Below are 17722 nucleotides of genomic sequence, written 5' to 3'. Positions count from 1 at the left end.
AAGGCACTCCTCAGTGTTGTGGCCTGGCGGTGATGATTTGTTCAGTTAGTACGGTGTCGAAGCGCATGCGACGACGAGTATTCTGCTGCAGTGCAGCTGCCTTACGAGCGAAAACCTGTGGTGATGTTTCAGGCAACTGTGAGGATAGGATGGAAGCATAGGTAAAGTCAACTAACCCATCAACAACATACTCGTGGGCAGCTGGAGAGATCCACTTAATGCCACAGTCTTCAAGGAGCTTGAGTTTGTGGTAGACGTATTAACGAATGTCCTCAGAGGATGCCTGCCGACGTGGCCGCATGAGCACGAAGTGGTGGTCGTACGCTGAAGGCAGTGACAAAGGCTGTACTCCATTCGGTCCAGGAATCGTATTTGGTGCCAGGAATCGTATGCCTTGGTCGAATCGCACAGCTGGCTTTCGGCAATCGATAATATTACGTCGTCAGGCCAAGAGCGGTGATGGGCCTGTGAATTGATCGTCTGCAGCAAAACAGCTGCTCCTTGTTCCTCGCCCTGAAATTCAAAATTTTCAGCGACATATGCCGAAGGCAATGTAGCGTTTGCCAAGGCTGCTGTGAAAAAAGGCAGTGACGTTTTCAAGGTGCTTGCACAGTGTAGCGATGCCCCGCATGACCGCTGCAAGGTCGCCAGAGCCTGCAAGCAAGCAATATCACCTGGCTTCTGGCAAGGAGACCAATGTTGCTTGAGTTGCGGCACCATAGTCAAAGGTCGAGGAAGCATGTACAGTGTCCCTCGGTGCTGAAAGGGTTTGTGAAGTCAACTCATTTGACTCACGGGCTTGAACAGCAATAACGCCTGCAGACAGTGCGCTGGCTGTGGCACCTGCGGTAGTCAGGTCGGATGCCGTAGCCACGGGACGCTGTAAAGTGATTCCGCTCCTTAGTGCAGTTTCTAAACGTGGGTCGTCGCGCAGAGGTTCCTTCTATGGCTGTGTCATTGTAGTGAATGAGAAAGAGACAACTCCCGTTTTTCGGGGGCAAGCTGTTCTATTCTGCCCCACTTCGTCCTCTTCCTCTGCTCGTCCCAGAGCCCCCTTCTGCCCTTCACTACAATATATATAAGGAACATGCTAGAACTGTTAAGCTTTGTTCTTTGGACACCTCATACCTACAGAAGGCTTTCAGTAAACGAGAACCTCTTAAAAAATTGCTGCTTAAATGGAACAACTGCTTTTATTACGATTGGTATTGTACCGCATGCCTCAATCCAGTTCATCTCCCAGTAAATAGAACTTCTCTTAAACAGAACAAATTTTTCAGACCACTTCAGGTTTCATTTAATGAAAGTCTACTGTGTTCAATATATTTACATCAAAATTATTCGCTCATGAGGAACCTCCACTTTGAACCAAAGTATTACTATTCGCAAACTCCTAAACAATACTTACATTTCAAACACCCACAATACACAAGAACTTTCAGTTTAAAAACTTAACAATAAAGAGAATCAAGGAAAAATGCTGCTTCCTGTACCCGAGCCTTTGTTTAGCTAAGCCTCTTAAAGCCACCCACAAAAAACAAAAGGTCTGAAAATACAATGATTTTTAAAGTTCCTTTGGCCTCACACATTCTAGGAAAAATTGTTTTCCTTCTCACAATAAAAACTAAGGGGCCAGTAAACTAGCTGACTTTTTTTGTAGCCCCCCCCTCCCCTCTAATCTTGTTAATTTGTATAAGCGATCACACTTTCCAAACAATACAGTGCTGGCATTGCGCAGATACTCCATTTCGAAAAACTGTTCTTGCGCCTGGCCAATCTCCCTCGTATGCACAGTGACGAAGACTTGCCCATGGGTAATTTGATAAACCACTGAGCTCGTCAACCGTTCTTTTGCCCTACGAAGCGGCACTTTGACCCTGCAGTAATGCAGTTTCAGCTGCGCTGTTTGCATTTGCATTTTCCTGTGCCCTCTACCATTTTGAACAGCCCGACACTACCGGTAGAAGTGGTATTGCCAGAACAAAAGCCTTTGAGATAAAGAGGCGCCCCGCTACTTTACGACTAGGGGTAGGAAGCTCCTTGCACCGCAGTTTCTCCCCCGCACGACTATGTCGTGTGCTTAAGTGGGGCCAGCCGGGCTAGTCATTAGGTACGCCAATCATGTATTGCTGATGTTGTGTTGCGTTGCTGGAGTAGGTGGAGAAGGGCAGCGAGGCCACAAAAAATTTGAAACCAGCTTAAACGGATGTTTTAACCCCTCTAACTTCCTTACTATAGCACGAATTCGCCAAATTTTGGCAGCAGCATGTTCACACAGCAAAAGTGCACATATTTCCTTTCATTACAATTTTTTAACCTCAGAGGTTGTTTAGTGGCTAAGGTCATAAGATGCTAAACTCTGCGCACACACACAAAAATTAAGGACTGAAGTCTTTTCTTACCATTTCTTTGGAGTTCACTGTATTCACTCCATGAAAGCATGACATGTTTGTACCTGAGTAAGAAAGGACAAGTTAGTAAAATAAGAGAAAAGCTAATATTTGTCAAAAGGCAAAGCACTGACAGCAATAGTATTAATGTATTAGATAGCAAGGACCATAACTTTAGTGGCTGCATATATTGCAGTGAACATTTGCTTGGTAGTTGAACTGGCACATATAAGGAACAGTGCAAACAAGGGTTAGCGAAATGCATCACCTTACCTCTATCTTTATCATATCTGCAAAATTTGGGGTAATGTGAGCTCTGCCATTAAAGGAGTACCGACAAAAATTTTGGCCATGCGTTTTTTTGCTGAATTGTGCTCCTGGAGGCCTGTTAGTCACAACACGGCACATCATTTGCTGCAGCATGTGGTGGACAATTTATTACAGGCTCTTTACTGACCAGTGTCAATAGACCTTTTTCAAGCACACCAGTGCTGCGAACAGGTGCGCAAGCATTTATGTGAAAAGTATGTACGCCGCAGGAGCCGCCCCAACGAGTGCGGGGGACAGCGGGGGCCCCACATTGAGCATTTCACTTGCATCGTTGCCAGCACATCTTAGATAATGTAAATTTGGCTAAGTGCAACATATTGCTGTGTAACTCAATTACGAACTTCAGTGTACAGCTGTGACTGCCTTTCTATGGCTTCCAGTTGTTCAACTGCTGAATGGCTCAAAACCGTCACTTTTTTGTTTTGTTTTGTTTTTTGCGCCTTACAGCATAGAAAAATAATACAACTTTGTTGCCCAAGAAGTGCTCAAGCAGTCTATAATTCGTGGATAATTACCAATCAGTGTCTATCAACACTGCTGGCAATACGATGTGAGGTTCTGATAGTTAACGAGTACGCTAGAAAGAATGGTCGGCATTTATTAAAATAAGATAAATTCACTAGGCAGCATGCATATTGCTTGCACAATAAATAATATAAGTACCCACCAACCTTCGTTGACTATAAGATGGAATAACTAGAGGTTGGATTAAACATTCGAAAATTAGGTGCATCGTGCAGGTCAAAGAGGCACAGATATTTAAACAACCAGGTCATGTGTTTACACTCAATAATTAAAGTGGAACTCCTTGTTTAGTAATCATACAGAAGCTTAAATTACACAAAATGCAACATTCTTTATGATACGATATGCCTCCCAAGATTCCTCGTGTGGTCTGATTAGGATGACGTTACAATATTGTGGTGCTGTCGAAGGTGGAATTACAATTGTGCGACTGACAATGCAACTTGAGATAATATGGCTCCAGTCAATAAATTGAGACGTGTGTTCATACATCCACCAGTCTAGCTGATGTACTTGCAAACACATGAAAGAGGAACTTGGTGAACAAATGCTGCACAAATGGACAAAACAATTGGCTTGTCTCTGAACACATTATTCCTTGCCAGCAGGAGACCCTTGTGACTAAAACAGCGCAAAAACAACAAAGAAGAGACAGAAAAAACAGAACTGTAAGTCTCTTCCGTGTTGTTTTCACGCTGTTTTTTACTATGAATGTGTACCAACAAGCTCAAGTTCGCACGACCCTTTCGACCATTCGTGCACCACAGAACCAACGCGACTAAACTTTTTTTAGTGTTGACAACATAACACTCACCCCATATCGTTTCCTACATTTTTCAGGCCATGCAACTTCTCATGCATGTAAGGAATAACTGCAATGTTTCTAGTTTCTTCATTATATGCGTGTGCAGGACATCTGCATTTGTGTTTCTTTGAAATGGCTGTGCACATGAGCTTTTTGCCAACTGATGCCATGATACTCAAATTGCCCCGCCTCCTTGGGGCAATCAATTTGCAGCTGAAACCCACCACTCAACTTAGTTGCGAAAGTTTTCTTTTTTTTTTTCAATACCATGCGTACGCGTTACACCAAAAGTCTTCATTTAACAATATTCAAATGGGCCGACGAGAAAGTATTGAACACCGGTTTCACTAATTGCAAACTAAAATGCCACCAACATGCTTCGCAGTGAAACTTGACATGTACCAATAAACTCCAACTTATGAGGACAAGGCCTCACAAGTGAATTCTAGTCTCAACCATTCTTCTTTAAACATGTCTTCACTTTGTAGTGCCGTAGACACGTCAATTTACTCGGATAATAATCTACATAAGTATACCTGAATACACTCAAACCTCGTTATAATGAAGTTGAAAGGGAGCCACAATTATTTCATTATAACTGCAGTGAAGATGAGTGCTACTCAGAAAGGCAGAGGGTATCACTCAGTCTGTTAAGAACACGACGTCTGCTTGGCTCGGTGCACAGGCTGGTTCCGCCATTACCACTTGACCTGTCGTGACTGCTCTCCTGTTATATAAAAGAATGCCGCTCTAAAACGGCTCACTTTAATTGGCAGAGGTGCTGGGTAACGCATAATCCTGGAATCACAAAACCGTATGTTGCCTCCAGTTGCTACTATGTCCACAGACGACGGACGATAATCAGCAGCCGGACGTCTCGGCTCCAACTACTGTAGCTCCTGTCTGTCTCAGTTCCTTTCGGCAACGCGATCCACCTACCTTCAGTGGAACCGATGACAAGGACGTAGAAGACTGGCACGACGAATACGACCAGGCGAGCAAGCACAACAAGTGCGACGATGCGCACAAGCTTACCGTCGTCCTATTTTATTTGACCAACGTCGCCAGTCTGTGGTATCGTAATCACAAGAGAGACCTTCCCACCTGGTCGGCCTTCCGAACGGCGTTTGCGGACTTGTTTGGCCGTCCAGCACTTCGCAAACTCAGGGCCGAACAGCGCTTGCATACTAAGGCTCAGCAGAATGGCAAAAATGACAACAGTTATAACGAAGATGTGGTCGACCTTTGCCGGCGTGTCAACTCGGCCATGACAGAAGCTGACAAGATCAAACACATCTTGAAAGGCATGAATGACAACACATTTCAAATGCTTGTTGCCAAGAGCTCGCAAATGGTAGCGGAAGTGATCCAACTTTTTCAGAGCTATGACGAGCTCTGGAAACAGCGTGACACCACTCCTCGTGCCAGCGCGCCATGTGCAACAATCTCCGGTTTTTTTTGACGTCGGCTGGCATTGCTGTAGACCACACCACTTTGCTTCTCGAGATCAAGCAATTGGTACGAGAGGAGGTCGCACGCCAGTTGTCCCTCGTGCCTTATACCTCCGAAGGTGCCCCATGAACTTTAGGGCCATCAATACAGCGAGTCGTCCAGGAACAAGTGTCCGAGGCACTACCAACAGCTCACGCACCACCTGTGGCTGCTCCACTGACCTATGCCGTAGCACTGAACGGAACCCGACGTCCGCCCGTCGCGAACGCCCACGTTTCTTTGTCGCGAACGCTTACGTCCACGCGCCCCTTGTCGTACCGAATGAGCCTAAGTACCAGGCTGCCCGTGCTTTCTCCCGACCACCACCACCATGCTTTCAGAACCCCTGACGCACTCAAGACAACCGCCCTACATGCTCAAGACAACCGCCCTACATGGACGAGGTCCGGCCCAATACTTATGATTTCCCACCAAGACCTGAGCCTGCTGTATCTGGCGAGCCTGCCACCGGTCGCCTTCACCTCAGCGCCGTTCCCTTTCCCCTATGCTACGTCGACCTTGCCCTGTCCCTGTGGAAAACTAGGAGCCGCAGTTCTGGAGGCAAGAACTGCAGATCTTTCGAACTCCACAAGACTGTTTTTCACCATCCAACGTCGTAGCTCTCTCTGTTGAAGGTAGTGCCTGTTTTTGCATTGGTAAATACTGGCGCCGCAGTATCTGTAATGACTGAGAAACTTTGCCGTCGAATAAAAAAAAGTTACAATGCCTCTTCACGACTTCATTTTGAGCACTGCGAGCGATCAATGAATTCACTTTTGCTGCATGCACAGCACGTGTCGTTATTGCTGACGTTATATATGCTGTCGAGTTTGTAGTGCTCCCGCAGTGTTCCCATGACATATTAGCTTGGAACTTTCTCTGCACTCATCATGGCATCATCGACTGTGCTCGCGCCGAAGTGGAGCTCTCGTTATGCGACGGTGCTTTACTCGACTCGGCCCTTTCACCTGTAAAAGTTTTCGTTGCCGCTGACACTTCAATACCCCCGTTCTTATCAGCCCTAGTACCGCTTTCCTGTGACGTCTATAATGGCTCAACTGTTCTTTTTACGCCTTCTAAAGCAGCTGTCTGCTGCAAGTGCTTCCTGATCCCTTTCGGCGTTCTAAACATTCCCGATGGATCAAGTGCAATTTATATTTCAAATCCGTTTCCCTCGCCTTCCAAGTTACTGTGCCGAGAGTGCCTGGGCTTTGTCGATGACATTGATCCCTCGAGTGCACGTGTAGTTCCCGACCACTCGACTATGCTACCTATTGACGCCGTTGATTGCTCCGTGTCACCCTCTTCCCCATCATTCACCGACGCAATTTTTCGCTGCATCGACACCAACCTTACGGCGCAGCAGCGCGCAGACATCATTGTCCTCCTCGAGCGCTTGTGCGCCGGCTTCGACCACCAGCAGCAACTGACTTTGGGCTCACAACTGACTTTGGGCTCACAACTGACTTTGGGCTCACAACTGACTTTGGGCCACAGTATCTCACAAAAGCGACACTGGCCTTCACGCTCCTTTAAGGCAGCATCCGTATCGGGTATCGGCATCTGAGCATCGTATAACCGCGGAACAAGTTGACGGCATGTTGAATCGCGGTGTTATGGAGCCCTCTAACAGCCCGTGGGCCTCCCCAGTTGTTCTAATCAAGAAAAAGGACGGCTCAATAAGATTTTGCGTAGACTACCGCCGGTTGAATAAGATCACGCGTAAAGATGTTTACCCGCTACCTCGCATAGACGATGCCCTTGATTGCTTACAAGGTGCGGAGTTCTTCTCATCACTAGATCTGTGCTCAGGTTATTGGCAGGTTCCCATGGCTGAGGCTGATCGCCCCAAGACAGCTTTCGTTACCTTCGATGGATTATACGAATTTAATGTCATGCCATTCGGGCTCTGCAATGCGCCTGCCACTTTCGAGCGGATGATCGACAACATCCTCCGTGGCCTGAAATGGCAGACATGTCTGTGTTATTTAGACGATGTGGTAATATTTTCAAGCGGCTTTTCAACGCATCTTCAGCATCTTAAGACAGTGCTAACTTGCCTCACCTCTGCCGGTCTACAGCTCAACTTGAAGAAGTGCTGCTTCAGCGCTCGAAAACTCCTAATTTTGGGCCATGTTCTATCTAGCGATGGCATTCTTCTGGATCTGAAGAAACTCCATGACGCTGCCGAATTTCCTAAGCCAGAGACCTTAAAAGAAGTTCGCAGCTTCCTCGGCTTATGTTCATATTTTCGTCGTTTTATTCGCAACTTCGCCTCCATCATATCGCCCTTGACTGACCTTTTTGCCGGCAACAGCGACCTTTCTAGCTGGTCACCAGCTTGTGATGATGTATTCGCCACACTCCGCCACCTTCTTATGTCACCTCCAATACTGCGACATTTTGATCCTCTTGCCCCGACAAAAATACACACGAATGCTAGTGGAGTTGGTCTCGGTGCTGTGCTCGCCCTGTGTAAACCTGGATTTGATGAGTATGTCATCTCTTACGCCAGTTGTACCCTCACAAAAGCAGAAGCCAACTATTCAGTCACCGAGAAAAATTGTCGAGCCATCATATGGGCCATAGACAAGTTTCGATCCTATTTTTACGGCCGCCCATTCAGCATGGTTACAGATCATCATGCATTGTGTTGGCTCTCCTCGTTAAAAGATGCCACCGGCCGGCTCGCCCATTTGGACGCTTCGGCTACAAGAGTACGACATTCACGTTGTTTACCATTCTGGACGAAAACATTCTGAGACAGACGTTGGTTCCCATCACCTCTACGATGTAACGACAAGTCACTGTCTTTGCCTGCCCCTGACGTATCTGCACTTAGTGTCAGCGACATGCTACAGGAGCAAAGAAAAAATCCTTGGATCACTTCACTTATCAACTTGTTGAGTCGAACTCCCTCACAAAACATCCCTAGCGGTACGCGCCGTCAAATACAGCACTTCGTTATCAGAGACAGTTTGCTATACAGACAGAATTATCTCTCTGAAGGACGCCAATGGCTCCTAGTTATTTCCAGACTTCTCCGCTCAGACATAGGTGCCTCCTTTCACGCTAACCCACAATGTGCCCATGCTTAGGCGTTAAAAACCTACACCCGCCTGTCCCACCGTTAATACTGGCGTGGAAAGTATCGCTTCGGTTGCCGCTACGTACGTTCCTGTCTCGCTTGCCAGCGCCGGAAGAATCGCACTCCACATTCTCTAGCTCCACTACAACCCTTACCTTGTCCTGCCCGACCGTTTGACCGCGTTGGTATCGATCTGTATGGACCTCTTCCCATTACACCTGCTGGATATCGCTGGGTAATTGTCGCCATCGATCACCTTACGTGCTACGCAGAAACTTCACCGCTCTCTTCTGCGTCAGCAAGTGACGTCTGTTGTTTTATATTGCATCGGATCACTTTATGTCACGGTGCACCACGTGAACTCGTGAGTGACTGAGGGCTTGTGTTTTTGTCGGACGCCATCGAATCGCTTCTTAAGGAATGCCAAGTCATTCATTGCACCACCACCGCGTATCACCCTCAAAGTAATGGCACTACAGAACGATTCAACCATACATTAGGAGATCTGCTGTCGATGTACGTCGCAACCGATCACTCCATTGCGACAGTGTTCTCACTTTTGTAACATACGTGCATAATACTGCTGTCCAGACAACCACTGGTTTCTCTCCATACTTCCTCCTTTATGGTCGCGAGCCGTCTTGCATGCTAGACACCATCCTTCCTTACCGCCCGTATGTTGCCGAGTCGACAACGGTGACACAAGCTGCTAAATACGCGGAAGAGTGTCGTCAGCTTGCCCGCTCCCTCACAAGTCTGAACAGCAATGCCAGAAACACCAAGCAATGCCAGACGGCTCTATCGGCTGCGCGTGTCTGTAAGGTCCGCGCGGTAGTTTTGAAAGAGCCTTGCCGAACGATGTCAAACTCAGCAGAAAATGATATACTTAACACACAATGGCCGTTTTTTTTGATAGACTATTTGACAGACTAGTTCATTATATCCATTTACTATTCAATTTTACTTTGTTACAATGAAGTTTAAAATGCATGGTTCTCAATGGAGCTTTCAAGGGGAATCACATTTACATTATTATATCTATTATTTTGTTATATCCCATTACATTATAACGAGGTTTGAGTGTACTATAACACCTCTCAGCAGTTTGGTGTTAATAGCCCGATCACTAGCCACTATGGCATCAAATGCCTCAATGGCTTGTAACAAGTAATCATTAAATAAATATGACTTCAGTGTTCCAACCTACATTGCTCACGATAGTGCTATTCGACTACATGCATTTGCATGCTAAAACTTGCATACCGCTTAACTGCTACATCCAATATACATCCTCTTGGTACTACCCACACTGACTGCCTTATTTTTTTCATATTTCATTTGTAGGGATGCATGAAGGTACGATCTGTCATGTTTAATGCAATTAGTCTTCAAGCCGTGATGCGTTATCATTTCCTGCTCTCGCGGCACTAATAAACAACAGGTGACGAAACAGCCAGCTCGCTCTTACACACTTTTCCCATAGTGCTTTACGTGGCCGCTGTATAATGAACTAGAATAGAATACTTCGGTAGTGGCAAGAACGAGGCTCTTCTTGTAAGGTAAAAAAGCCGATGCTGCTGGTGGCACTGCAGTGGCTACTGTGAGGTGCTACTGCGTAGAAACCGGTATGGCGTGCTACAGCACCACAAGCTTTTTTTACAGCGAAAGCTGTTATGAGATCACTTTTTGGGTCATGCGCAGTTGCATGTTGTCCGCTGCCGCTGCCACCGCTACTGCCGCCGGTGTCCGTAACCACATCGGGTGAAATCAGAAAAAAAAAAACCTTGCACCAATGGCAAAGTGGGGCTTGAACTCAGGTCTACTGGGTGCCAGCCCAATATTCTACTACTGAGTTACACCGGTGCTTGTAACTTGTTGTCAAACTTGCCTTAGGCAGGCATGACCTAGCACCAATAGCACAGCGGTGCTCAAACCCAGGTCCGCTCGGTGCCAGCCCAGTATTCTACGACTGAGCTACACTGGTGCTTGTGACTTGTCAAACTTACCTAAGGCAGGCTTGATGTCAGGAAAACAATCTTGTTAATACGACTTATAAAGCGTTTTACAACTGCGAAAGATCAACCAGTTGTCGCACAATGCGAATAGCGTAATGAGTGGGCTGTCCAATGCTCCAAATTATCACAAAAGCTTGGTCTTGTTCCCCTATTAATTGTGGCGCATACCCATTTCAGCCATAATTCCTCATCGTCGTCGGCCACTGCATGGACAATTGGCACAAAATTCCTTGCAAGTGTTTAGTAGATACCAGGCCTCTGAGAAGAATGACAAAAAATAGCACAGCGAATGCCAGGCTACTACCCAAAAATTTATTATTAATGCCCTAGTGGGTACCAAGCAAGTGTGCTTGCAGTAGATACCCAATGAGTATTTTGAAAAGGCTCTGAAAGGCCTCTTTTCTAGCTTTCGCTGCGACTGTGCTGCGCCTACCATGCAGGCCTGGCATCTTTTTTTCTACTGATGTATCGTATGTGAAAACCACATAGCTGGCCAGAGATCGTTTCAGGACTGCCGAAGGCTTTTTATAATGTTAGTTCCAGCAAAGTGAACCACATGAGTAATTTACCAGAGAGTTGTTGTTCACCTTCAACATGAAAGTGAAATTTGCAGAAATTTGCCTTTCTAGTTGAAAGTGAACCACAAACGCACATGCTTTTTTTTGCCATTATATACGCAAAAAGAAATCATATACAAACATGTGCTCATTTAATGAAGAAATCAGCACTAATGAAAGGACATGCTTCATACAGCCACGAAATGCGTGATAAATGTCACAGCTAGGAGGTGGTACGGCACGCCGCTGTCACCCTGCCTTCTTCCCTTTCTCCCTTCCTCCCTCCTGGCTTACAGAGTACAAAATGATGCTCGACCATATCTGCTTGCCTGGCCCCCCTCCAGGCCAAGGTGGTGTTCCCCCAATTCCCTCCCCCCCCATTCTTTTCATGCCCCTGGTGCGATATGACACACAACATAATTTTGACACGATAGCATTAAAGAGCTTGTTTTGCGAAAATTGCGGCGGCGGCTGCGGCAAAAACATTTTAGGTAGATGAAATTAAAGATTAGAGCGGGAGGGAATTTGCACTTTGGTCTTCCTTGCAGCACAGTCTTGGCCTCCACCGAGAAATGAAGGCAGACTAGTGATCAGGAAGGGGATAGTGAGTGAGTCAGTGGGCAAGCGTGCATGTATACAGATATATTGCTATCGCATTCAACTCTTTAAAGGCGAAGCTTAAAGGTCCTCCAATTCCTTTCCATTTCAACACTGCATCAAGTTCGTTAGGTTTGCCATACTAAACATCAGGATTTTTTTCCTTGTGAAACCTGAAAGCCAATGGTGGATATGACAAAAATCAAACAAAATGTTAAACCAAGATCGCTTTCTAGAAAGCATAAGGCATAAGTAATTATCATGAGTGCAATACATCAAAAGGCAGTCTACAATCCATGTATTGCATTATAAAGCCATGAACATTTAAAAATATTGCTACATGCATGCAAATCGAGATTCTAGGGGGCGACGCGCGTGTGTGCCTGACGAGGAAGACGAGGAGTGGTCTCCGCTCGGTGTCTGGTCTACCGGTCACGCCGCTGCTGCTGCTGGTTTAAAATATATTTCACCCACAGCCTCGTCGATACGCTGTATCTCTTCCGTAACATATTTGGTGGAGGTGGAACGTTCCCCGTCCTCACCAAGAAGCTTCGCAGTGGCCACACCGTCCAGCCCCCAACCATGGCTTCTAATGACAACCCCCCCTCACAGCCATCACCTGGAACGCCAGCTACTACGTACCTTGCGATGTCCCACCCCCGTGATCCCAGTACGTTCTCCGCCCAGCCTGACTTTGACGTCGACAACTGGCTCCGCATGTACGAGCGCGTTAGCCTGTCTCACCGATGGGACCTAATCATGATGCTCGCCAATGTAATCTTTTACTTGGAAGGCACCCCGCGTGTATGGTTCGACGCTCATGAGGCCGAGCTAATCAGCTGGGAGATCTTCAAGGACCGACTACGCGACATCTTAGGGGACCAGTCCGGTCGTCAAACGGCTGCACGACAAGAACTCGCTACCCAAGTACAGTCACCAATCGAGTCATATGTCTCGTACATACAGGACGTGCCCGCGTTGTGCCACAAAGTGGACGAGCAAATGACCGAGAGCGACGAGGTGGGCCACATACTCAAGGGCATCGCAGAAGACGCTTTCAACTTGCTCGTGTACAACAACGTCACAACAGTCCATATCATAATTAAGGAATGCCGCCGCTTCGAAATGGCAAAAAACCGTCGAGTTCGGCCTCAATTTTCACGGCACCCTAACACGGCTGTCATGTCAACCTGTACCGATCTCGATGCCGCACCACCCTTGCACGAGAATGTCACACGCATCGTTCGGCGCGAGCTTGAGGCTGCCTGTCCGGCGCCGTTTCATGAACTTCCACTCGACTAGGGCACTGTGCAAACACCTCCGGCGTTCTTAGTTATTCAGGCAGTCGTGCGGCAAGAAATTGCTAACCTTGGTTTTCCTGTTGCCTGCTCCATCTCCTGACTGGACTACAGACCAATGCCAATAAATGCACCACGTCACGACCCATACACTCTGCCGAGATCCTGCAATCCGACGGAGTGGAGAACAGCAGACGACAAGCCAATCTGCTTCCGATGTCACTGAGTTGGCCATCTCTCCCGCTACTGCCGCAGCCCTCGGACGCCCCCCGTTGGAGCCAATTTTCTTCTTCTCCTCGGTCATACACGGACCCCCATCGGTATTCGCCCAGCCGTGAGTATCCTGTTTCCGACGCACCTAACAGCCGCTCTACCGCGTGTTCACCGTCACCGCAACGCCACCGTTCTTCACGCCCGAACCTCGCCGCTACCCATCGCCGACTAACTATTGATCTTCCTGGATGGAAAACTAGATTATGCAGCTCCTGGAGGTAGTGCTGCATGAAGTGCGACTGACCCAAATCCTCCGTTGACGCTACCTACTAATAACTTGGTGGAAGTGCATGTGAACGGTCTTTCTTTGACGGCTTTAGTTGACACTGGAGCTCAGGTGTCTAAAATGAGTGCTCGTCTGTGTCGCCGCCTCAAAAAAGTACTCACCCCTGCCGCAACACAAGCTGTCCGTGTCGCCGATGATGGAATCGTAGCCGTCATTGGAATGTGTACCGCTCGTATTAGCCTTGCCGGCCGCCATGTTCCTGTTTTATTTACCGTGCTCGACAGTTACCTTCATGACGTCATCTTCGTGATCGACTTCTTATCGACGCATTCTGCCCTGATTGATTGTTCCGCCGGCACTCTCTGTTTAGAACTTCCTCTTCTGAATTCTCACCCTGAACTCCCGAACAGCCTGTGCACCACTGACTTTTTCCGGATACCACCTAAAGCTCTCATATTCGTTGAATTGGCAACACCCTCTCCTGTGCCCGACGCTGATTATATCACGACGCCTATTCCTGATGTTCTCCTGGCGCGTGACATTGCTGTCCCACACTCCGTCGTAACCATGGCCTCTAACCGAACATATTTACCTGTTATCAATTTCGGTTTTATAAAACAAGTGCTACCTCAAGTAATATTTGTCGCCATGCTAAGGCTCTTAATTGACGACCGCGTCGCCTGTTTTACGGCAGACGTATGTCCCGAGCACCCAAATCACTCGCAGGATGACACGTGCTTCGATGCGACCTTATGCTCCATGATCGCCCCTGAACCTCAAACCTGAGAAGTCAACCACGCTATGCCGCCTTCTGGCTTCATACCGCGACATATTCGACATCGACAGCCGTCCACTCGGCCAGACTTCACTCGTCAAGCACCGCGTTAACACAGGTGATTCTCATCCCATTCATCGGCGACCATACCGGGTGTCTGCCACCGAGCGTAAAGTAATTCAACAAAAAGTCACCAAGATGTTAGTCAAAGAAATTATGGAAGCCTCTTCGAGCCCTTGGGCGTCCCCTGTTGTGCTCGTTAAAAAGAAAGATGGCACGTGACACTTCTGCGTGGATTGCCGTCATCTGAGTAGAATCACGAAAAAGGACGTTTACCCTTTACCCTGCATTGATGACGCTCTCGATTGTCTCCACGGCGCCCGATACTTTTCTACAATAGACCTATGTTCCAGCTACTGGCAGATTGCTGTCGACGAAAAACACCAAAAGAAGACTGCATTTGTAACTCCAAACGGCCTATATCAGTTCAAGGTTATGCCGTTTGGGCTATGCAACGCCCCAGCCACGTTCGAGAGCATGATGGACTCTGCTACAAGGGTTCAAATGGTCAACATGTCTCTGTTATCTTGACGATGCTGTTGTATATTCCCCAACATTTGAGACCCACCTTCAGCGTTTGTCAGCTATTCTCGACATATTCCGCACTGCAGGCCTTCAATTAAACTCCTCGAAATGCCACTTCGGACGCCGGCAAATTACAGTGTTGGGTCACCTTGTGCACGCATTTGGTGTGCAGCCGGACCCGGAGAAAATTCGTGCAGTCAACAGTTTTCCTGTACCTCGGTCAGTTAAAGACGTCCGGAGTTTTGTAGGACTTTGTTAATACTTTAAAGGTTTGTGAAAGGTTTCGCAACCATCGCTCGACCTCTCACTGAGCTCCTGAAGAAAGACGTCACGTTTACATGGGGTACCGACCAAGCTGCTGCCTTTTCTAATCTAATCACGCATCTGACGACTCCACCTATATTGGCTCACTTTGACCCATCCGCTCCGATAGAAGTCCGAACCGATGCTAGTGGTCACGGGATTGGAGCCGTCCTAGCCCAACGAAAACGGGGACACGACCGAGTTGTCGCCTACGCTAGCCGCCTCCTCACAGCTGCTAAGCGCAGCTATTCCATTACAGAGCGCGAGTGTCTCGCTATTATTTGGGAAGTCTCAAAGTTCCGTCATTATTTATATGGCACAAATTTCTCTGAAATAACTGACCATCATGCGCTATGTTGGCTTACGTCACTGAAGGATCCTACTGGCCGGCTCGGGCGCTGGGCTCTGCGACTCCAAGAGTATACCTATACACGGTGACATACAAGTCCGGACGCCTACATCAGAACGCAGACTGCCTGTCCCGCTACCCGGTCGCTGAGTCAAGCACTATGCCTGACACCGACACCGAGTCTTGAGTCTTTTCCCTTTCGCAAATGACATGCATCGGTGACGAGCAGCGCCATGATGCGTCCTTGCGTGCTATGATTGAGCGCCTTGAATCACCATCTTCCAGTCAGTCCCATCGCTCATTCGTGCTCCACGATGGTGTGTTATACCGCCAATGTTTTGAGCCGGATCGACCGGCCCTACTGCTTCTCATTCCGAAACACCTTCGCTCGGAAGTTCTAAATGAACTTCATGACCTTCCGACTGCCGGTCACCTTGGTATCTTACGCACTTACGACCGAATAAGCCGACGCTTCTTCTGGCCAGGGCTTGCACGCTCAGTCAGAAGATACGTTGCGGCTTGTGAGAAATGTCAGCGCCGTAAAACGCCATCGACACTTCCCGCCGGACGCCTTCAACCACTTGACATTCCGTCAGAACCGTTCTTCCGCGTTGGCTTGGACCTACTTGGCCCTTTCCCCTTGCGTTCCTCGGGTAAAAAGTGGATAGCTGTGGCCACAGACTACGCCACGCGTTATGCCTTCACACGAGCTTCCGACAAGCTGCGCCACAGACATTGCCGACTTCCTCCTCAAGGACGTGATTTTGCAACACGGAGCCCCACGGCAGCTGCTTACAGACCGTGGCCGCACCTTTTTGTCGAAGGTGATAGCCGAGATCTTGCAGTCCTGTCAAACGAGACACAAGCTGGCTACGTCATACCATCCGCAAACCAATGGACTCACGGAGCGTCTAAATCAAACTCTTACAGACATGCTCGCTAAGTATGTTTCTACTAACCACACTGACTGGAATGTTGCGTTGCCGTACATCACATTTGCCTATAATTCTTCGCGCCATGACACTGTCGGGTACTCTCCATTGTTTCTGCTGTTTGGCCGAGAACCAACATTGCCTCTAGACACCATCATACCATCCCCTGCGGGACTGACCAGTGAATATGCCATAGATGCTATCACTCGGGCCGCTCACGCACGCGAAATCACCCGTACTCGCCTTCTGACCTCTCAAGAGAAGCAACAGCGTTTGTACGACCAACGACACCGCGACGTACACTTTCCGCCCGATTCTTCGGTCCCGCTCTGGTCTCCGACCTGTCAAGTTAGCTTGTCAGAAAAACTGCTTACTCGCTACACAGGTCCATACGGAGTCCGTGTGGTTACTCCTATGACATATGAAATTGGTCCTGTCGCCCCATTGCCTTCATGTGCCCAACAGGCTACCGATATTGTACATGTTGCGCGCTTGAAGCCCTACCACTTTCCTAGTGACGTTGACATGTAGATGCACCGAGACGGCGCGATCTGCCGCCGGGGATTATGCTACATGCATGCAAATTGAGATTCTAGGGGGCGACGTGCGTGTGTGCCTGACGAGGAAGACGAAGAGTGGTCTCCGCTCGGTGTCTGGTCTACCGGTCACGCCGCTGCTGCTGCTGGTTTGAAATATATTTCATCCACAGCCTCGTCGCTACGACGCATCTCTTCCGTAACAATAATTTAACACAAGCAAGGTTTACAAATGATCTTTAGTGAAGTAGGAAGATGAACATATATCTGCCCACTTTGTGTTTGAATAAACAGCTGGAGTTCATATATTAATGTCATGGCCAGAAGGGCCTGTGATTCAGGAGGAAGGGATAGGCTGTCATGATGAGGCCACTTTTTCTTAGTATCAAATAAATATGGTTTAATGATCAAATGCAGTCAAGAGTGCTAATTATGTTAGTGTTAACATCATTACAACAAAGCTTTCAGATTGTAACAGTATATGGCCTATTCAGATTATAATATCTTACCTTCTGGCCCGTCTATTGCGCCAATTTGTACAAAAAACTTAGTTTAAAATCCATGCAACATGTCCTTTGCAGTCAGAAAAGGAGTTTATGAAAAAAGAAAGGGAACGAAAGCACAACAGATGAACGACCACATGTGCA

General features: G+C 47.7%; 1 protein-coding gene across 2 annotated transcripts in view; it reads right to left on the bottom strand.

Moving 5' to 3' along the window:
* LOC119177222 (short transient receptor potential channel 4-associated protein) overlaps positions 1–17722 on the bottom strand; it is a 238014-nt gene that overhangs the window by 90942 nt on the left and 129350 nt on the right. For both annotated transcript variants that reach the window (XM_075878275.1, XM_037428640.2), the window contains exon 15: positions 2403–2455. In XM_075878275.1, the coding sequence (XP_075734390.1) occupies positions 2403–2455 (53 nt within the window). The remainder of the gene's footprint in view (positions 1–2402; positions 2456–17722) is intronic.

Source organism: Rhipicephalus microplus, chromosome X (genome assembly GCF_043290135.1).
Source record: "Rhipicephalus microplus isolate Deutch F79 chromosome X, USDA_Rmic, whole genome shotgun sequence".
Lineage (NCBI taxonomy): Eukaryota > Metazoa > Arthropoda > Arachnida > Ixodida > Ixodidae > Rhipicephalus > Rhipicephalus microplus.
The sequence above is the reverse complement of the archived record's forward strand: the minus strand, read 5'-3'. Positions and strand labels throughout refer to the sequence as shown.